This window comes from Larimichthys crocea, chromosome XII (genome assembly GCF_000972845.2).
Source record: "Larimichthys crocea isolate SSNF chromosome XII, L_crocea_2.0, whole genome shotgun sequence".
NCBI lineage: Eukaryota > Metazoa > Chordata > Actinopteri > Sciaenidae > Larimichthys > Larimichthys crocea.
The window spans coordinates 22862097-22885223 of NC_040022.1; the positions used below are offsets into that span (position 1 = coordinate 22862097).

General features: G+C 43.3%; 1 protein-coding gene across 6 annotated transcripts in view; it reads right to left on the reverse strand.

Moving 5' to 3' along the window:
• Positions 1–4331: 4331 nt before the first annotated feature.
• cep112 (centrosomal protein 112) overlaps positions 4332–23127 on the reverse strand; it is a 95708-nt gene continuing 76912 nt past the window's right edge. For 5 of the 6 annotated variants that reach the window (XM_027285040.1, XM_019277285.2, XM_027285043.1 and 2 more), the window contains 4 exons: positions 14678–14767; positions 7539–7640; positions 5122–5186; positions 4332–4601 (listed from right to left, as the gene is read on the reverse strand). In XM_027285040.1, coding sequence (XP_027140841.1) covers positions 4598–4601; positions 5122–5186; positions 7539–7640; positions 14678–14767 — 261 coding nt within the window. In that variant the 3' untranslated portion in view covers positions 4332–4597. The remainder of the gene's footprint in view (positions 4602–5121; positions 5187–7538; positions 7641–14677; positions 14768–23127) is intronic. The other variant, XM_027285041.1, reaches the window with a different exon arrangement.

A 23127-nucleotide genomic window follows, 5' to 3' on the forward strand; every position in this document is an offset into this window, starting at 1 on the left:
TGTGACGCGTCAACATGGTGAGCATCGTGGCAACAGATAAATAAGAAAATGCCACTCACACACCAGATGCTTGGCATTAAAAAGTGGATTACCAAATCATTAGTACAAGTGCTGGCAGCTTGAGTTTCATCCTTTAAATTACACGAGTCATATCTGTGCATCACCATTTAGACCGACCACCTTCAGGGCAGTAACTCACATTAAGTGCACAGAGATCACGTCCTGTTTTTAACCTCAGGGGGAATCTACATCCTGTGATCAAAAAGATGGACTAAATATCTTAAGATTTGCTTGTTATTAGGCAAAAATGCATTAAACAAAGGGAATCCTCCACCACAGTTGTATAGGTGTTAGCCCATAATGTTGGGTGGTAAAAATTTATATATGGCCCCCACCATGTCCTGGCTAATTAAAATATTTGCAAAGAGGTGGATCATTGGTGTAACTGAATGACACCTGGGTGCAACAAGCCGCCTGTAATTGCACCCACCTGTCAATCAAAGTGGCCACACTGTTTAATTATGTGTAACTTTAAGCCTTAATATCATTTAAATGGGTGAGTTACATTACAGTTGTGATGAATGGGTTAATTAGCTATAGAGACCAAGCGGCAGCCTCTGGTGCTGGGGCATGAAACCAACATGTAAGTGCTAAAAACTGTAATTCCTTTTAAGGGCCACTTGAGGCTGGCTACAGAAGTGAGTCAACCTCCATAGGGGGCCATGTTAAAATATCCACCGTTTGACGAACTGCAGTTTTTTAGCTTCACTTCGCAGCCACAGAGCATTAGTGCTTAATTCAGACTGAATGCAAAGTGAATTTTAGTGCTGCTGCGATTGTATGTAAAGTGAACGCAAAGACACGACTGTGCACTTACAGAGATAGAGTCGGCAAGTTGAAGAGTTGAGGAGAATGCGGCAACTTTTTCTGCATTAGTGTAATTGTGGCCATAGTCTGTCTATCTACGACTTACCATTGTGTATAATAGGAAAAGAGGCTGAGAGAGATGAATGGAAAGAGCGAGACAGAGATACCAGACAGAGACATAGGGCAAGCGATACAGACAAACCTCCCACACTGTCTTGAGTGCATGGTCTTCTGTCCCTGTGCACAGCCCACACTATCAGCCCAGACGGTAAATTCATGCCACAATCACACAAACACAACCTGCTGTGCCTTCTTCACTGATAGCTTCTAACTCGCGAGTTCTCAAATCACTCAGCCGCATATCCTTTTCATAGCTGTTGTTGCGTTTGAGTGACAGGGCCCGGAAAAAAATCACTGCCATAAATACCGAATCAACAAAGAGAAGGATGATACAAGGTAGGAAGAGAGACAAAGGCAAGAGAAGGCAGGAAACATGATGGAAGACATCAGTGTGTGTGAGAAGTGTTGGCGATAAACAGGTTTATTTATGCAAGCAGCGTACAGCAGCCAAACACAGGCCTCCTAGGGTCTGACTCAGAATACAGCGCTATAAAAAGCTCGCGCAAACACACTCACACACACACGTACAATGACTTTGTCAATCACACATTGATGTACAGTCAATCCCAGAGGCCTGTCACAAGCACACAGTCACATGTGTAAATCTAGTAAGAGGCGGTGAAGAGAGGCACCGAATGACCTCGAATCATTCTGTTTTACAGTTCATTAGAAACTCGTCGTGTCCTCAAATAACCTCTCCGAAATCCGAACAAAAAAACGATTGAAGGTTCCTCCGTACGGAGATAAAAGTGAAGCGAATTTCTGACTCAGTGTCATGAGGCAGTTTTTTCTTTTTTCACCTTTCATGCATTTTGAGGGTGTGCGATGCTTTTTAAACGGGCCTTTGTGCGCTCAGGTCGTGAAGAGTAACTTCATTAACAAGCATCATACCAAACAGGCATGAAGCGAGAATACGGTGGACGAGTGGACCGGACTGCCCTTTACTGTTGTCACACAACAGTCCACTGTCTGATGTGGAGATAACTGAGAGGAAGCGACGGCTTTGATCCTTAATGGGGCCATGTCGGCTGTGTGGAAATGACATTCATGGCTTGTATTTACACAAGCTCAATTATGGAGGTTTATTTTGGTGGTAGACAATCAATTAGAGTGAAACTATGCAGAGTATGTCAGAGTAATAACACAGATTAAAGGAGAGGTTATATTTGGAGCCGGGTTGGGTGTAAATGAGCAAAACATGGGTCTGCGAAACAGGACAGAGTACTAACCCTTTAGATGTACTGTATCTTAAAGGGATAGTTCAGGTTTTTGAAGTGGGGTTATACAGTATATATGAGCAAAGCTCTGTGGACAAACATGATATGCTTTAAATGTTCATCGCTGTTTTAATGGCCCTACATGAAGGTTGGACAAAGCCTGCTGTCATAGAGGTAAGACGCAATGAATCATACAGATGGGGATAGCAGTGCACATTTCAAGTGGCCTCTCCTCGAGATCATTTTGTGGCACTCGTTCGTAACAGTAGTTTGATTGTTGGATATTGCCCTCCCCAAAACCCGATGTCGCAAAGGTGTAGTGGGACATTAGTGCGCTTCAAACCAACTTCAAACACTCTGAGCGAGATGAATTAATCTCTATCTCTCTGCTTGGGGCGCAGGGGTATGCTCAGTATGCTCAAGTCTTTTTACACGTTTTCAGCAACTATTTTCCAACATATTTAATGTGTTTTGAAAGAAATCTCAGAATTGCCTTTACATAAACTTGAATCTGAATTCAACACGATAAATGTCCTCGAGGGGAAAGTGTCGAAGAGTTTCCACCATTTACAGATACCGAGTAAAACGGTAATGTTACTCTATAAAAGATTCATAGTTCCGTCAATTATCAGATGTCAATGTCTCATAAAGAACTTGTAAAGCTGAAGGAAGGTTTACTCCTTTACTCTGATTTTGCATATTGTCTGTACGTTATTATTAACTTGATTTCGCCCTCAATGGTAAAACCAATTGACCACTGACAAATCAGCTGGCACTTGTTATTCATCACTGACACGTCTACCTGCTTTTGTAGACGTAGCCAAACCACACATTTAAAACAAAGCAGCAAAAATACCTCAGCCCATATTCCATTTGCACAACTGATTGGGTCAAGACTAAGACAAGGGAAAGACACTTGATGGAGAATGATCAGACTTTGTTCAGAACAGATTTAAACACTTTCGCCTTCACACACAGTTGGACGTTGGACGACATCTACGTCCCAGTCAGTCTGAAGCACGACTGTAATCACACATACAGTTTGTACAAAAAATGTCACACATACCTCCTTACAGTATGCACATGCAAGTATGATACTATGTTGCAATAGTCATGAATCCTCTGTACACTTCTTCCAGAAACAACAGACTCTACAAAGGCTTCATGCTGAAAGACTAAATTCCTGTTTCTCAGATGTCAGTCTGACAGTCCTCTCTCCTTTCGTCTCTTTTTTGTTTCTTCGTTCTCTCTCTCACTCTTTCTCTGCCTGGGCAGCAGAATCAGCACATCAAATAAACACAGAGAGGGGTATAGTGTTTCGTTTGGAGACAGCAGAACAGGTCACGGACAATGGGAACACATGGAAATGCGTGAACTGCGGGTGTAGAAAGAAAGCAATTCCAATGCAAATAAGTGCGGGGGCCTCTTTGAAATCAAATCTGATTTTGGAATTTAATAATTCCTTCAAACTGTTTTCCAGGAAAAAAAAAACTGGAACTGGATTCTTTTGAAATGATCAGTATTCAAGCCCATGCATTCCTCACCTACCAGAGATACAAAGCACCGATGGATGGGGGTTCATTATGAAGCCCATCCTTGGTCCACCAAATGTTATTTTCGTCATAAAAACCTCCACACGCTGGAGACATTGGAGGAGTCTTGGAGACATGGAGGCCATTTCATGGACTCCAGTGTCTGAGTCATTCGGCTTGGGTTTGAGTGGAGCCGTTGGTAAAACACAAAGTGGTGGCGGAGGCAGAAAGAGTGAGTCCAAGGACTGTAGCATTTGGCCTGAGGTTCAAACAATCGACTCGCTGCACTCTTTATCTGAACCAACCACAAACCCCCAACTACTCTTTACAGTTCAAATGGGGGCTTCAGCAGAAAGGCGATGCTTAATAGCGATGGGGGAGATGGGGAATTCAAGGTCTTTGACTTCAGTGTATAGTTACAGAGCTAATCTTGGTTAACATGCATGTTGTGGTCATATGAAAACAACGGCAACAGCATGACTTCCCCTAAGTGAGGGATTAATTATGAAGTACTTGAAGAAGATGAAAAACATGCTCGGAAAGGAAAAAAAAGCATGACAACAGAAAATTATGAAATCCTTTTATTGAAAGCGATGTTAATGATTGATATCAATAACTTTAGTAGCAATAAAAAATGTAATGAGTCATGAACATAAAAACATTTTTTTCCGAACAATGAATAAATAATTGATATTTTAATAAAACCATGAGAGACGACAGCACATCAGACTAAAAGATGACTGGTCCAGTGGTGTGACAGGCGTGTGAAATACTTGTAACAGTCAGTAACGCTCACATCTGATTGGACGTCTTTTCCTTCACATCCTGTTGGAGGGTCCGGCGGTTGTGGTTCTCCCATGGTTACCTGTGTGGAGAGAGTTGGGTTAAACCATTAAACCAACATTATAATACATGTTCACTGATAGATCATGGAAACAGATGAGAAACAAACTCTCTGACCGACTCTTCCTTTGAGACTCTCAACGTCTCGTTGACTTCAAGTTGTGAGGCAGGATACGGTGAAATGAAATGGTTATTTACGGTGACAATCCTGAGAGATATTTGCAGAGATGAGCGGCAGCGTCGCTCGACAGGGCCTCTTATCAACGTGCATGTATAGATGCTTTTTCATAAAGACATAAATGGTTCTTAGAGTGTGATGGATGGGAAGCAAATGAAAGCCCTCAGGACTGGAAGCTGTCACAGTCAAGACAGATGCATCATTAATAGTGCGCTGTGAAGTGTACTGAATGTTCATACTTCACTATGCCTGCTACCTGAAGTACACAACGCGTACGTGCATTGTGCTGTACAGAGGTATAAACTTCCACATGAACTATGTACAGGCGCACACATTTCTTTACAACCTAAACAATCATGCTGACCTCCTGCTGCGACAGGCATCCAGATCTTCCTGTAGCACAGAGGCTCTCTTCTGAAGGAAGTTAACCTGTAACACACACAGACAATGCAACATTTGGCACAGAATAAATCTTCAAAAATCAACTCTGATCAGTTTGTGCAGTCAGACTTGCCAGAAAGTTAAAGTGGAGAATGGAGTATGTGTGGAGTATGATAGCTTCGGGTCAATTGTGCTTTTGGGTGGAGGGGGTTAGCTAAGTGGAAGAAAGGCTTGGTTGTTGAGTCCAGGGGTCAGGACAGCAGGGGTTGGGGGTCAGAAGATTAGGGCAGTGGGGTTAAGGCGTATAGGGACAGAGGGAAGATTATGAGCCAGGTTAGTTGAGGTTAGGACGCTGCGAGAGGAGGCAGCGCCATTCTTTTGTTTGGCTACAAAGTGCGAGTTTATTTATGAAGTGTCTTTGGCTGAAGTGAAAATAAACCCCATCTACATTTACACGGCATCTAGAGCCTGGCAGAATAATCACGGCTCCAAAAGAATCTGTATTGTTCTGGGACTACCGTACTGGAGCCGAGGGTACATTCCTTTCTGTGGGGGAGACCTCAGGAAAGTTCTAGCATTTCATTTGGCACTTCACAGTGGTGAAGTATATGCAAAACCCCACCGAAATGTGGTTGGATGCCTCCAGAGACATGAAAACTCTCCCCACCTTTTTTTTTTTCACCATGTAAAAATAATGCACTTCAATGTGCAAACCCAAGACGTCGTCAATGAGAGGAGAGACCATTCTGGTCACGAATTACATCTTATAAACATATCCGATCACAGAGCTGCGGTCTATGCGCTGAAATGGGATCTTGGTAGACCTATTTGAACAAGGCGGGGGTTTATGATGAGCTCCTCTCATAAAAACTGCAAGGCCCTATCATCATTACAGAAAACCTGATTTTGTTTACAATGTAAAAGCTAAGAAAATGACTCAGTGTCAAAAATGGACCCAAGGATATTATTAAGAGACACAACTCAGAGGAATAACATGGCTATATGACTGTGGTTATGCAAGGGGTGATTTGATGGGGAGACAAGAAGAGATTAAGGTTTTTTAAAAGAGGATTGGCAGAGTCCAAAGCTGCTCATCTGTCTATGATTGAGCGCTTCACCACTAAACCACACTGTCCAGTGTAAAACTCTTACATGCATGTTCATCAGGGTTATGTTTCTGATGGTTTAGACTGATTAGCAGTAATGAAAAGTGAAAGACAAAGGGGAATGATATCAACGTGAGACTGAGGATACAGAGTAGTTTCATAATCTGTCCAGTGTACAGTGTATTGTCCAATACATTATGATTTCACCTTACTGCCCATTCATTTATAGTCTAAGGATCCAACCCCACCAGGCATGTCCGTCACGTCACATCTTTAAATCCCTCAACCCCACCAGGCATGTCCGTCACGTCACATCTTTAAATCCCTCCAGGAGCATTTCGCTTGCTGGACTTCGTAAGCTTGCTCGGACTGAGTAATTTCTTCCTTGTTTATGTGCTTCTATCATGAGTAAATATGCTACGTAGTCAAAATGTTTCCCTTTTGGCTGTTTTATTTTGAAAATCTATGTTTCCTGGCCATCTTGAGCTGCAGATTGAAGCATGTTTTCGGTGGACATGCACTTCTGGGATGCTTCTGGTGTGGTTTGAAACAGGGACTAGAACGACCATGATCAACTCCAGCAGCCACTGCGCACTGGGAATGTGGTGCATTGGTGCCTATTGAAGTTTTAACAATCTGGTCTTCAATCAAAATTCAATTCTGTTTAAAGTACCTGTGAGACAAAGACGACGTGTTCCAGGAAGTCCAGGTCGAGTAACAGATTAGTGCGTGTAAAGGCTCATTAGACGCCTAAACATACACAGTGGTTTAAAATACTCACAGACATTTAAGCTTCCATCACAAGCAACATTAGCAGAAATACACTGTCACAAAGTGATCCACCAATAATGTTCTCTTGCATGTATTGCCCCTGCGTTGGCACCTGAACTCGGCCAACACACCGGCTCCATTGGTGTTGCTTCCACGCTGGGTCACTCTGAATAAAGACTTCAGGGTTTCTAATGTCTGATAATTTTATTAACCACAACAAAAAGGAAAAAATGTATATGCGGTATAAAGTAAAAGTAAGTGTTTAGCTAAAAGTAGGACATTTTGAAGTGTGGAAATGTGCAAGTATGCAAAAATACAGAAGATGTATTTAAAAGAGTTGGAATTAATGAAAAAGAAAAAGACAGGATGAATATATATATTTTTTTAGGTTGAAAGTGAGCACATGAGCCCGCAGACAATTTTTAACATGCTCGAAACTATAGTCACTAGATTGAATATGTCAGCATGTTTGCTCTAGTCCTGCCTGTATTTGATCTGTATCTGGCAAACAGTCAGGTCTCACCTGAGCTTTCAGAGAGGTGATCGTGTCCTCCAGTTCCTGTCTGAGATCCGCTGGCATCAAACCTTTGATCTTCTCCTCGTACTCTTGACGCACCACAGTCACCTGAGAGGAGAGAGGCATGACAACTGTCAACAGTGTCAGGGAACACCTGAACACAAAAACACCTGCACAGACTGTGGATTTATACCATTTGTTGGTCTGTTTGTTTGACACAATTGTTCTGGAAACAAGCAAATTAATATTAATCATTGCTGAGTAAGTGCTTCACATACACGTTCGCATGTATTTCCAAACGAGGCGCCCAAGCGAGCAGCTCCCTTGTAGGAGACACACACACACAAACACACACTGACACACAGACAGTGGGTATCCCCTCTTTATTCATGGCTCGTGAGTATTCCCTCGCTCTTCACAGCTCCTTCACATCTCCACAGGGGGTCTGCAGACTGGCATAACTCGCTCTCTGCTCAACACCCCCTACTGGCTGCTGATGACTACAGCCAGATCTGACACAATGCTTTTATGGGCCTGTTACACAGCTGGGTTTGGAAGAGGACAGGGCCACGGTGGAGGGCAGAACACATCAAACGCAGCAGCAGCTCAATAGCTTGCTAGCTAGCTAGCACCACTGGGGAGGACTGGAGGAAGTCTGTCTGGGGCTAAATTACACTCCACTAAACCAGAGTCTGATTATAGAAGTTGAAAAGGGTTTGGTTAGCGCAACCCCCCCCTTTTTTTTTTACCCACAAACACACATGAATGGACGCACACACACTCACACACACACACATATATACAGACATGCATGAACAAACAGAGTTTTTTACAGTACCGTAAAAGCATTTACAGCATTTTGAAAAGAGTTGCTGAATCAATTAATCTGGAGCTTGATGAATAGTTTAAACAGAGCTCGAAGGAATCAGCGGGGGCTGTGAAAAGCAACGGTTTTCACCCACATATTTCAAGGTGTAACCAGGGGAGAGTCTGAGCATTTCAAGCGACCATAATGTCTTTGACAGAGCCAAACGTCCAGCTAACATTAAGAATATCCCCACGCTCCCCCCACCTCTCTCCTCATCAGTCCGGCCTTTCAAGTGAAGGGAGCGTGAATGAGGTGAGGCGAGGGGGAGGGAAAAAGATTGGTTTTCCTAAAATAATTTTCCTGTTGTGGATTTAACTGATTGTTCTGGCTTTGGCTAATTAATCTTCCTGGGCACAATGAAAGGGATTGGGAAACACATCAAAGCAACCTCCAGTATAAATGATCCCAACATGAAGCAGCTCACTTTGTCTCGGCACAGTGGGCAGTAGATTAGTCTGCCACAACTTTGCCAAATTTTTCAGGCTCCTTCTGCACTATTCATTTTCAAGTGTCGGGACAATAATATTGGGTCGTGAGTCCATCAGTTTACAGAAATACGTCTTTTTCTCTCTGTGTGAGAATGAAGTCGAGGATAATTTGAGAGTGACGGGTTTTCGGAGGCTTTAATTTGAATGTCCAGGAGGTAAAAAATCAGCTGAAGCTACGGGAGTGCAGATTTTCAAAAAAAGTCTATCTATCTATAGCAGCTTCTGTAGTCATAACAAGATGGCAAGCCAAGACAAAACACACTCCACTACCTCAGACCGAAGCAATAAACAATGGTTGAATAAACACATCCCTTACCAACCACTCTGAATATAAGTCTAGATTCTTCAAAAGCCACGCTCCTTAGTTTTTGCATTCTTGGTTCATGTATGGTGCAGTCACCACAGCAATGAGAGATCCGCTCTGCCTAAATTACAAGCTCCTTTGTGGCGATGCTGTCTGCATTTTCCTTCCCATACATTAGAATGGGCAAGGCTACAACAGCGTACTCACCGGGACTCAGAGAGCGACGGGGACGGCTGGATACTGTACATACAGCCGTGAGGCTGATCAAACTAGACAAGCCACGAATGTTTGCTTTAGTAACGACGACCGAGGGAAGCCCAAACTACAACTAATGCTTCATGTGATACAGTGAGGTTGTGTGTCTGGCGTTTGTCCTGATGACTTTGGGGTCGAGTGCACTGTAAGGCTGTTAGTGTGAACCAGAAAAGCGTAATAAAATATTACTTATCGTCATTTTTTATGGTTGCATTGTTCTCAACATGAGATAAGCACAGACACATCATATATTCATGTTTATCTAGACATCTTTAACATGTTAAATGTATATGATGTATACAGATAGAGATTCAGGCTCTTGCTGCACAGTAGCAGACAAAAGCATTGCAATCACATCTTTGCAACCACAGCACGTCTAACTAAAGCTTAGCCATAGTTTACTATGCAATGTGTGTGGGTGGAAGCAGCAGCCTTTTTTTTTTATAACATCTCTGTTGTGGAAATGTATGCTAGGCTAACAGAAAAATGTACCAATTCAAACTGTGTTTCTCAATATCCTTCAAATTCAAATATCTCAAACTCCCTGTAGATGTCTGACTGTTCCTCCAGCTTTGCATCCTCTCGCCTCTTCTCACATCTCTTTTTTTCTTCACGCAAACATTTTTCTCTCCTTTCAACATCTTTTCACAGCAAAGGCGTGTTTGTTTTTCTGACAGGTGGCAGGAGACACGTGATGGCATCTTGAAAAAAAAAAAAATGCCTCCACGCCTTTAGGACAGATGTCGAAGTGCCTTTGAACAATACTGTTGATCAAACCTTCCATGAGATTTTGGTCATTTGATGGACTCCAGATGAGCGTGAGCAGGAAAGAAAAGAGAGGAAGGGAAACACATTGGAGGAAAAATAAAAGTGTGCCACTGTTTCCCAAAGCAATGAAAAGACTTTGAGGAGAAAAATCAGGTTTCATCTTCACATCTCTTTTAAAAATGAGATTTTGTTTGTTCCTGATGAAGCGTGATTCTCTAGTTTTGAAGGCTGCGAGGAGCGGCAGTCATTTTCCCCTCCCAGTCATCTTAAAATGACAACATTTCATCTATATATAGTCTTTAGATTGTGGTTTTGACTTTCCCTTGTGTTTGGTACCGTCACATGGCATGGTTTTTGACAGCTGCCAGCAGAAAGGAACAAGCCCTCAACACTTTCAACGTTCAAATGAAGTTTGTCACATTGTAGGGAAGCCTGATGTATGCTAATAAAGTTGAGGTGTGTGTGTGTGTGTACATGCTTGCGTACGTTGGGATGGGTTGTGGGGGTGAGTGAGTACGTGCTGGAGAGACATTTCTGATATACCCCCTTGTTCCAAAGTCACAAAAACCTTGTCAGGAACAAGGGGGTACATCAAAAATGACGGCACTCACAAACTTTGCACCTCCACATCCACTGTGTTGGTACTCAGAGAGTTCACCAAGGAGCGATTTGAATTCAAAAATGCTTTGCTGCTGCGAGAGAGGAAAAAAACAGAAACCGCCTCACAAAAGTAAAAAAAAAAAAGGAAAAAGGCAGGAGGAGATTAGAAGTGGCTACAGATCTTAGTGAAGTTGTTAGAAGTATGGGATGGATTGGTAGCTGCTGATGTAATGTGCCTCAACAAAAACAGCACGCAGGAAAACGACTGAGCCTAAGAACTGAAGTTCAACTCCTCTGCATTTTTATGTCTGAAAACAACTACAGAAATGATTTATTTTTTATTTTACCGAGCTCCCATGATGCAGGAGAACACGTCTCTGAAACTCGTACAGTTCACCGTGCCCACTGTATCATTATGTATTTATACAAAGAGCTGTACTCTTCAACATTCTGCTCCTCTCTTCAAGGAGAACTGAACCACACAACGAGCTGCTGATCCGCCATTTCAGAGTGGGGGAGCATGCGAGGGCCCTGCAAGTGTAAGGCAAGCAACATCTGTGTGAAGTCTGGGCAGAAAGGCTGTTTTTGCATGTGAGGGATCAGATTACAAAGACAAGTCTTGGCAGATAAACTAGGGCAATATCAGTGTGAGGAGACTGAGAGAGGAGGAGGCTTTATTATCACACACAAACAACAATGCACGCAGGAACCGGTGCGCACTTAACAATGCAGATGCATGTGATGCAAAGAGTCACACACTGATGAAAAACATACAGTAGAAGGGCGGTTTTCCTATTGACGCCATGCACACTCAAACACTCGCACACACCCCTGACCTTAGGTGAGAGCAGAAGTAAACATGTGATTCAGACTGGGAGTAAAACTGTGACTCGTCGCCAAAAGAAAAGGGTGTCCATACACACCTACACACACACACACACACCTACACACACACACACGAAGCTCTGAGTAAGATACTGTTAACCTGCTGGTCTCAACAAAGACAATAGGAGAGACTAAAGCCTGATTTATGGTATGGTAGGTTTGCATTGCTCTGCAAGTGGTGCTTCCAAAATGACAGCTGTCTTTTCTTCTGTGTGTTTTGCTTGTTTCCTTTCTCCCTCCGTGAAACCAAAGGACAAGGAAATACTAGGGGGCAGACGAGAACATGTCGTGCAGCGAGGCAGCGTCCCATGTGCGCCTGTTTGTCTGCGTACACGTTTGAAAAGGAATTCTCAAACAGCATTATTAACTCATCTGGGTTGCATGATTCACCTCTGTTCTCTGTTCTGCATCTACGGTCGCCTCCTCCTCCATCAGACAATGGACTCACACCAAGCGGATCAATCACAGTTGTTGTGGTCTGCGACGTGAAGTTACATTTCTGGGGAGGCTACAGCGTAGGGTGCAAGGCTATGCTGCAACCTTGGCATTGATTCAATGCAGAAGTGTGAATCAGGCTTAAAAGGTGCAATGGCAGGGGAAGGACGATGTTGGGACAGACAGAGGTACTACCAAAGCAATGGGCCAGGCGTAGACCTACTTACTTTATGTCAGGACATCTGATATATAATGATCAGTTAATCACATAAATATATCAATAATAGTCTAGTTTTACATGATGATAACAATTATACAGACAAATAGAAATGGTATATTATCAATACTTTTAGAGAATCCTTAAACTTTCACAAATTGCGACTTCATGTCTTGTTAAAGGTTCAGTGTGTGGGATTTAGTGGCACCTAGCAGTGAAGTTGCAAATTACAACCAAATGAAGACTCTCCCAGGTCTCACCCTCTCCTTCCAAGCATGTAGGAAAAACTCTGGTTGCCAAATTCACATAAAAGGCAAAAGGTCATATCTAGATCAGTGTTTGGTTTGTCTGTTCTGGGCTACTGTAGAAAAATGGCCCACTCTAAGACAACAAAAACACAATGATTCAAAAGGTGAATATACATTAATGAAAACATACTAATGAATATTGTAACCAATCCTGCAAATAAATCTTACACACTGGACCTTTAAGAGGAGTCAAACTCCTCCTGGCTCACATGTAGTTTGCGCCCCGTTCACACTGAGCAACTCTGATGATTAATTATTGAAGACTAAAGAGCATTGAGTAGACACAACTCACCTGTGACAAACTGTGACTTCCTTAGAACTAACTAATGCACATAGAAAGCTACTGAACCCTGACTAAATGATTTATTATCATTTTTTTATAGTGTTTAAATAGATAAACGATGTTTCTATGTTGCTTTTTGGAGATGATTTATATGATGTATATGGCATTGGTAGAACCTGTCCGTCCTATGAGAGACAGCTATTAGCTGTGTGCTTCTTACTTTGCGGATGACATGCTTTATGTTGAATTATAACCATGTGTTTCAGATCTCATCTTTCCAGATCCTGCTTCAGCTGTCCTATCTGTCGAGGCATCGTTTTTAGCTCCGAGTTGGCTGATGTGCAGAGATTCCTTCATTCTTATTCGGCTATGGCACACTTCCTGTTTGTGTCTTTGCTGCCAACTTTGACATAGCCAAACAATCTGTGATAAATTAGTGAAATGTGTTTGTGGCGGAGAATCAAGAGCTCAAGTATTTAAAATTGGTACCAAATGCTTAGTCAGATTCTTAGTCTTGTTTACTCATACTTTGCTTCGACATATTGCCTGATTTAAATTATAATGTTGCTGATTTTATACCAGAAAGCAACATTTTTGGTATCAGTATCCAAATCTGTGTTTCTTATTGGTGCCAGTATCATAAAATTTCAACCATACAAAACCAATATGCCAAACAATACGCCATAGTTGTTGCTAGGGAGCTCGACCTCTTGTCTGACTCTTGGAAACATAAAAAGAGTTACTCGTCACCACGTGGAGTTTTTCCCAATCTTTGGGGAAAATAAATCAATTGATTGTGTCTACAGTGATGGATCGCACAGTGAATAACACTAAAAAAACACAAATAAAGAGATAAAAAGGGGAGACCCGAACCCCTGTCCAGATGAAATGGTCTGACATTATAGCCGGTAGGTTCAGAGGTCAGCTCCTCCTAAGTTATAGGAAACAACGTGCAGCGCCTCTGGGACTGGGTCAGTGACCAGCGACTCCTAAAAACCACTGACCCCTTCCTGCAGATTTATGACAGCCAGACACTGAGGTGTGTGACGAGTGTGTGAAGTGTGTACAAGGGTCAGTGGGTGGATCAGAGGGGACACAAGAGAATGAATGCCTTTGGTGTACATACCAGCGTACAAAGAACAGCCTCCTGTGTGAGTGTAGTCATTAGTGCTTTCTTCTCTGTGTGTGTCAAGGTCAAAACAGTGCCTGATTACAGGGCATTCTGGAGAGCCATGGGGAGTGTGTGTGCACGAGTGTGTGTGCACACACAGAGGCTTCCCTCTGAACACAGGCGGTGGTGGCATTCCTGGCCCTAGGCGCTGGCTCTTGAAGCCAAATCTCAAGGAATTTGGGAAATGTGCGAGGGGGCATATCTCTGGCTCTGAACAAGTGAATGAGAGATGGTAGAGTGATGAGGGGAGGAAGAAAGGGCTACTTTTTTTTTTGTCTTTTGTGGCCCCCTGCAGGGTCTAGTAAGGATGGCAACCTAGGGGGGGGCGAGGGGCTAGAGACATCATCCCTGTCATCACAGGATTGCTTGATTAATAGGAAGTCAAACAGGATTGTGATGAAAAGGCTGAGGGCAACAGGTCGAAAAAACATGGGCAGGGAGAGTGATGCAACGGTAATGGTGAGGAGCAAATGAGTTTGAGTAAGAGACAGCTCGCCTCTTGATGGACGAGCATGAAAAAAAGAGACATGGTGAGATGTAGTGGAAAAGAGTGACTGTGTTACCTTCTCTTCGGTCTCGAGCTCTTTGCTGAGCAGCTTCTTCTCTGAGCTGTGCAGCTGCCTCTGTAGACTTTCCACCTTTTCCTGCAGAGCCTGGGGGAAGGGAGAGACAGTCAGTGTTGTCAGCTGACTGACGGGAAAGAAAAAACTCGAGATCTGTTTGGTGTAATGTGTAACACAGAGACGCACAGTGATATACGCTAATCCACGGTTACATTTGAGGTGATGCGGGCTGAATCTGAATGAGAGGAGTGCAACTGAGAGGACGGACAGAGCTAATAAGAGAATATTTAAGACACAGACGAGAGGACAGAGGGACAGTGAGGAGAGATGCAGCCTGCGATTAGTCTTAGCATGTTAAAAGGCTAATAATGAAGTCATAATAGTAATTACCGCCAAGCTGGCCTCATTAAGCCCAAACTCTTTTCTAGACAAGGGCATAGAGAAAGTGAGACTTGCTCACTCAGGGAATTAGCAAACTTTCGAGGGTTTTGTAAAGTCACATTCCTTTAAGGATAATTATTTCTTTGGAGGTAATAAGAGAGATATACTGTATCATTCAGTGGAGGGAGACCCAAACTCACATGTACTCCAATACCTGAGTTGATCACATTTCCCCCTTAGGGCACCAATAAAGAATTTAATCTATTTTGCTTTCTAAGATTCAGGCAAGAAAGAAAAAGAAAATTCACTGTGTGTGTGTGTGTGCTCGCAGGGCATTTTTTCCCCTTCTCTCTGCCTGTAAGTGATAGCAATGGAAAGAAAGGCGAAGTTCCTGCATGCGATGCAGAACCAGATGTTTTGAGTGCACATGTGGACACTTCGTCTTTGATTAGTCTGCATGAAAAGCAGAGAGCGATATGTGCACGCAAACACACACGCACCTGAAAATAAAAAGCGTGCATACACACACACAGTGCCTCCAACAAGTGTATGGGGGCACTGGCTTCAATATCCTCAGCGTCTCTCCCCAGTGGAGTTGAGTGAGCGGGCCAGGTGTAGCCTTGTCGATTCTCAGAACTGAGGGAAACACGGTCCAGGTGATAGGCATGACCGGCCTGATCTACAACCCACCACGCTGACATAAATCTCACACAGGCTGTTAGGCTTCAGGGCCTGGTTGAACTTCTGGGGAGCAACTTTCTGAGAACTACTGCCTAAAAGGGAAGGGAAAAAAACAGCTGAAACCTTTGTTGTCAGTTCGACTGTTAGATACAGTAGATCTCACCATAGCTCTTGACATGTAATCATTTTCTTTTAATAATTTGAAACATCAAGACTGCAGCGCAGGTGTGAATCGATACCTGAGCTGCGTTGATGCAGGTAAATCAACTTTATAAAGTAGCTCCTTCCTCTGCAGTGGCTAATTTGGACCTCTGGCAGAGGGAGTTCTCTACATTACCAGACTATCATGATTCTGGAGGTCAGTTTTAATTCTGCGGCATGAAAGGAAGCTTGTTTACAGCGTGTTGATCCTATTAATCAGGGTATTTCTCAGCCAGTCACGATCCCATCACAGCCCACATCTCCATCCAGTGCAAATCCTTGCTTTCGATTTCATCATTTGATTTTGTTTATTGGCAAATCAAAGACTCAATGACACTGGAGAAACATTTTAAGTGGAGTCGACGTTATTTAGTTTTTTGATTGTATTGACCAAGGCGTGTGAGAGTGAAGTTGGAGCCTGCATGACAGATTGCGATTTCTCATGTTTTCCGACGATGAATTTTAGGGCGCCCATCTCATCATCTGACTCTGATATCACCTACATCTGTCCTTTTACGAAGCAGCATGGATGACAAAGAAGATGAGAGACCCTGAGAAGACCGCCCCCTCCTTTTATCAACCCACTTCTGATTCCCCGCACTGTGACACAGCATTTCTGGACCAGGTCTTCTGGGAAGTAAGGCTGACTTAGTGGGCCTCACTGGTGACGTGTTCGTCTCTTTCATGTGGTTTTTTTTTTTTTATCTGATGCTCAAAACAAGTCTGAGGGTAGAAGTTCAGCAACTGTCCCTTCATTAATAGAATCATACAGGATGATTCTTCTGATGGATGAAAGCACTTTGTGAGTCAGAAAGAGCCTTAGAAATTTTAGTCATTATGCTGTCAGATGGTTTTATTATACAGTACTGAGGTCTGTTTTTAGGCACAGAGCAACAGATATCACACTAACGCTGATGGCCACAGATACGACTATTTAAAACGGTAAACCAAAACCATTGAGTGAAATATGTAGACACCTGTGAACACCTGCACAGCCCTCCTGATGCAGTCTAACCACCAGTGTCTGACTTGAATCCAGTGCTAGCCCCAGGGCAAACATCTTAAACGATGAAGAATTAGCAAATTTATAAGGCACTGTTGCCTGCGTATATCCAAATGTATTGCAGGCACACACATAAGCACTCAGCGTCCACACAACATGTTGGTTATTGCTGCAGTATTTAGTGTGTGAAGGTGTGTGAATGACCGTGTGTAGAGGAACCTGTGTAAGTGTCTCCAGATGCTCACGGCGATATGGTCTTTATCAGCCATGCAGACTGGGATCATTGTGAACAGGCCAGGAAGAGGGGGGGGAAATCAGATTTCCTTAGGGCGAGATGGAGGGGGTGGTCGGAGAATGAAAGAGAAAGGTGTGTGAAGGAGCAGAAAGTAAACACAATGCAAAGCTAAAAACGTGGGAAGATAAGACAGAAATGTGATAGAGAGAGAGAGAGAGAGAGAAAGAGTTTCAGAAAGGTGAGAGAGAGCAGGATAGCGAGGAAGAGGGGAGGGAAAACGTGGCTGGAGCAAGGATGTGGGGCAGTGGTGTACCTCTGCTGCACAGTCCCACAGTTGGAGGAGCTCGAAGGCCTCTCTCACATCTCCATCAGCCTTTCATTCCAAACTTTGGCACAAAGGATTAGCGAGGCACACGCGCACGCAAGCGCCAACAAACACAACGCTCAGAGCAATCCATGCAGGTATAGGCATGCATTAATATTAACAGCAAAAGTTCTAAAAATGTGAGTGCTACACTCAGTCAAATGAGTGTGCAATTCCAGTGTTGTATGCACACAAACACACACACACAGACACACCAACGCCTGAGTCATCTTTCCTGGGTGGTCCTCCTGCGCAGATAAGGCAAGCATGTTTCCCTAGGGTGAAGTAAAAGCAACAGAGGGCAGGGAAAAAAAGCAAAGAAGAAAGAAGGGAGGGAATAGTGGGAGAAGGAAAAAAGGCCAGGGGCCTCTTTAAACTTGGTGTTTTGTTAGGAGCCGAGCTGCTCTTCATGTGCGGCGGGGGCCTTCTATTTGCAGCGTGCTGTCAGAAGTTTCTCCCAAAGTCTGGATTAAAGAGATCCTCTAATGACACTGAGGCTGGACGACTTCAGACAGCAGCAAAAACCTCACACTGCACCGCCTCCAGCCAAGGACACACACACACACACACACACACACACACACACACACACACACACACACACAGACGAGCAAAAGGGTAAGAACAGATACATACACGAGGGGCATGAAGCACACAGACGTACATAAGCAAAGACAGTATGTGGACTGCGCCCACACACACACATATACACACACAGACACACACACACACACACACCAGCTTTAGCAGAACAAGGTGGTGTGTGTATATATGTCTACTGATCTAATAGTAAATAATAAAGGAGGTGCTAACCTCAAGGAGAGGTGGATGGCCAGAGAGATGAGCACAGACTCTTTTATCTGTGCTTTTATCAAAGGATTGTGGGAAAGGTAAAGAAGTAAGTGTAAGAGAGAAGCTGTAGGAGGAGGAGGAGGAGGAGGAGGAGGAGGTGGAGGAGGAGGAGGAGAAGGAGGAGGAGAGGTCTCCCTCCTGAGGTGTTAGAGAAGTGAAACTTTTGCTTTTGCTTTGCTGTCTGTCTGTCTGCGTGTAGAAATAAAAAGACGTGGTTTAGCAAGTCGACCAGGACAGCCCCTCTGAAAGATATCACTGATATTGGTATGAATTGACTTGCTTTCAGCACTTTGATGCTTTTCAGCACTTTCCCCAGAGTTGATTTTCGAACTGAGGTGGGAGGATACTGTGATGGCGGCAGAAGAACTGCCTCCTGAATGGCAAATAGAACGGTTATCTCCTCCATTGCAATATGCACACGTTGGCACAGTTATTGAGGCGCCTTTCCTACTACTGATGAAAATAGTAAGACAATTGCCGCGGTAATGAAGACATGTTGCAACCGAGCTATGCCCACAGGGGGAACACACTGTTCTCTATCTTCCCGTCTCTCTTTCAGCTGCTGTGAGCTACAGTAGAAAGAGAATAGGAAACAACTCTGAAATATGCACCATATGCCCTGGTGTGTGTTTGTGCGTGTGTGTGGGCTTACATACATATATTCTGTTTATCAAATGGTATATAATATAATGGATGTCGAGTTTAGCAAAACTGGCAACGACTGGAGTCTAAAAACTCGACATAGAAGACGTAGATCCATGTTTTATTTGAGGATTCAATGTTCAGGTTTTTACCAGAAAAGTAGTCACTGATGCCAAACAAACTGCTACAACAACAGGTAACATTACGTCTCGATCTACATCTAGTTGCATGCAAATTAGCTGAAATCTCTCTTCCAACCTGTTGGAAGGAATGTGAAAGAGTCACTTGAAGTGCTGAACTCTGCAGCTCGATGCAAATTTTACCTCCTTACTTTGGTACTCTATGCACTCTCTCATACACTAGTGTTATGTTTCACTGCACTCATTAAGTCTCAATATTAAACTGCAAGATAACTGAAATCAGAAGAAATGTATCAATTAACAAAACTCTGAAACACACAATACTGTTGGGAGGTGGCAACTCGCCATCAACACTGTCTGCAAGCTGCTCAAAAAGATGGAATAATATTAATAGATGATTTAGGAAAGCAAATTTGATTTCATGGAGCAGTCTTGTGGCTTTTACTTGTTTTTGTTTTTCCAAAGCTTCAGTTTGTTGTCGGAACAGAACCACAGATGAAATAGGACTATATTTAATGGATTATTTTAATGAAATTTGAGGTCTATATTTTCAACATATCATTGGTTCATCTAGTTCAAGATCTGCTGGACAGTTTTCTTGGCAAACATGCTTAAAAAGTGTGTTATACATGGGTTGTTAAGCATGGTGCCACTGTAGTACTGGCAGCTTGTCTACTTCTGCCAACAGCCTGGATTCGTGTTAACGTGGGATTCTTCAAACAGGGAAGCATAAGACATTAGGCAGTCATGGTTTCTTTGTACTCCGCATTAGGACTGTGGTTTAATGAGTAATTTCCGTTTGTTGTCCGTGAATGGTTGTACGGACTCTATGAGCTGTTCTACTTCCCACGTTCCCTAGTTGCATCCTGGAATGTTATCTCTCTCCTACTTCCACCTCCTCTGATATGTGGATCAAACACTGCCGGGAATCTGCCCACAGCCGGAAAAGTCATCAATCAGCCAACACCAGGCACACATGTAGAGTCGCACGCACTTAGACACACGTACACAAAGATATACATGAACATGAAGGCAGATGGGTACTTACACAGATACATAAAGAGTCAGAGAGTGAACGGGGGGGGGCTTGCCTTCACAGATACATATTTCTAGCTGACACTAGTGCCAATATAAAAAAGCACTACAGTCTGCGCACTACTTTTAAGATTTAAAAGCATAATAGCCACACAAGGGGTAGGAATATACCCAGCACAGCACAGTTAGCATTCTATCGATAACTGGACAAACACATTGGCTTTGTGAATGACACTAGACTGAAAACATTTAGAGTCACACTAAAGAGAGCCTTCAAAATGTTGGTTGAAATTGAAAATAATTGGTTGTTCAAGCACCATCAAACACTACATTAAGCAACTTAAGACTCCACAACTACATCATTACAACATGCCCTTAATACCAAGCGGCAACCTCCGTGGTTGGGAAGTAAAGCCAATGCAAACGTTCCAAAAACTGCAGTTATCTGTACGTCCACTTGAGGCTGGCTACATAACATAAGTCAATCTCGATAAGCGCCCTATGTTAAAAGTTAATTGATTATTAGTGCTCCAATCTTCCAAAAAATTGGATATTTTTTAATGAAAAAACATAAAAAAATAGTGTTCACACAAACATAAAAAGAAGAAAGTGACAGACACACCGATGGTTCAACAAACTTTACTAAACAAATATACAATTCAAGGTTGACACGAAGAACGTGGACATGTGTTGAAGGACAGGGACAGACGCGTGAACGGAGAGGACAAACGCATACACACAACGATTGAAGCAGCTCTTTCCATCCAGCACACCTGTTCTTGATCCAATGCTGCCATTCCTTCCCACAGGCAAAGTCATCCTTTCAACCCCGCCAGAAACTAATGCATATATAACTAAAGAACTGCGGACAAACTGCAGCTGCTACAACTAGACCCCTTGAACATGTGCATGTGTGTGTGTGCACGCACAAGAATCTTGTCCCTCGTTACTGGTCCGCATGCATAAAAGGCAAAGCCCCTAGATCACATGGACTCCATCTAAATTTGACAAAGAAAAGGTACACACCACACTGTGTGGTGTACAAAGAACCGTGCACCTCACATATTCACTCTCACCCTCAAACAGAGTGAGACAATGGTCACTGTTGCATTATGTAATGCATCTGCTGTCACTTCACCCAGAGGACGCTACAACAGCACCTTCTCTTTGACTAGCACTAGAAGTTACTGCTGGATGGGCTTGGATCAAAGGTGTGTATCCTTGTCTGTGTCTGTGTATGTGGGTGCAAACGCCGAGCACATGTGGGTGTTAGAAAATGCAACACTATTGAAAGATGTAGAGACAAGGGCACTAACTCAAAGCTATGTTTGTGTGCAAGTTTGAGGAACAGAAAGATACAGATAAAAACTTAGTGAGGAGAAAATGGATAGTATGTGTAGGGACCTGTATGAGAATGAGACACAAACACTAATTTATAGGTGTGTGTGTGTGTGTGTGCGCGTGTGTGTGCGTGCATGGCAGCATTCGGCAGGCAGAAAGACAGGAAGCACTGCTGTGGGGAGCAGGAACAGCGGTGCTGATCAAAGCCCAGGCGGGTGACACTATGGGCGGAGTGCCATTGTTTATTCACCAGCCACCTCTCCCTTTTGGCAGGGCGAGGTGAGCATGTGTGCTTGTGTATGTGTGTGTGTGTGTGTGTGGAGACAGACAGTTTGAGACAGAAAAGAGTTCGAAGATACAGAGTTGGAAAGATAGGGTGTGTGAGCGAGAGAGAGAAGAGACAAGGCCCATGTGTGTGTGCGTGTGTGTGTGTGTCTTTGTACCTTTCTCTTGGCAGGCTAATGTGGGCTTGAGTTCTGTCAGATTTGGCAGCTGCACATTTCAGGCACACTCATACATACACTCTTTGCACACACACACAGACAAAAACACTGGCCCGTGCACATGGCCACACAAACACACATCATGTACTCAAGTAATCCAAATAACCTCACTATTAAACGTCACATTCACCTCAAAACCTCTGCGTCCCATCAAATGGAGACACTTTACCCAAGACGCCACATGCATGAAAACAGATGACACGAGGAAGTGAATAATCCTCCAACCCAAACGCTGGCTATGCCTCAATGCACTACACTGGCTTTCTCCATATTGGCTCCCATTCCCCTTATCAGATATGAATAGACTGGACGGATGAAAGCAAATACAACACTTTCATCTTGTTTTCACCTTCCACAGTGCTTTGACAACGACCTGGTTCCAGTGCATTAGAACTACCCACTCCTTCCTTGCCCACTGTTATGTATGAGATAACTGGCACCCCAAAAATAACTGACTACAAGTCAATGTGAAAGATCATTCACAGGAAACAGGTAGGTTGGACTTGAGGTGAAACGTTGAACAGGAAATTTACAAAACCTCAACTTCTATTTATTCATCAGTGGGTTTTAATTCACTAATGTATTGTTGAATCTCGCAACCAGACAGTCCATGTATGAACCGGAAAATCAAAACAGTAAGCTAAAAGTGTGTAAACCCTGCAGAGCTGCATTAAACCACTGACAGTATGAATAATGGACGTTGTATCGGTGACGTCACCCACAGGTTTCTACAGAACCAGAGTGTGGTGGCTCTGGCTGCCTCCATGGTAAAGACCTTGGATTGTTGGCAGACCTGAGACGGGCTGAGTGCCAACAAGCCATCTGTTCAGGCATCCACCTGTCAATCAAAGCATAACTTTAAACCTTAATACAATTTGAACAGATGAGTTAAATAGAAATTCTGACTCAATACAGGTGTCATAAACAGGGATATTAGCTATAGAGACCAAAACTGTTTTTTGTACCAAGTTGTAAACATGTTTATTTCTGCTATGAAGTTGGACTTTTTAACATGCAGGCTTATGGAGACTGACTTGTTTTGCAGAGAGCCTCAAGTGGCCATTCGAGGCAC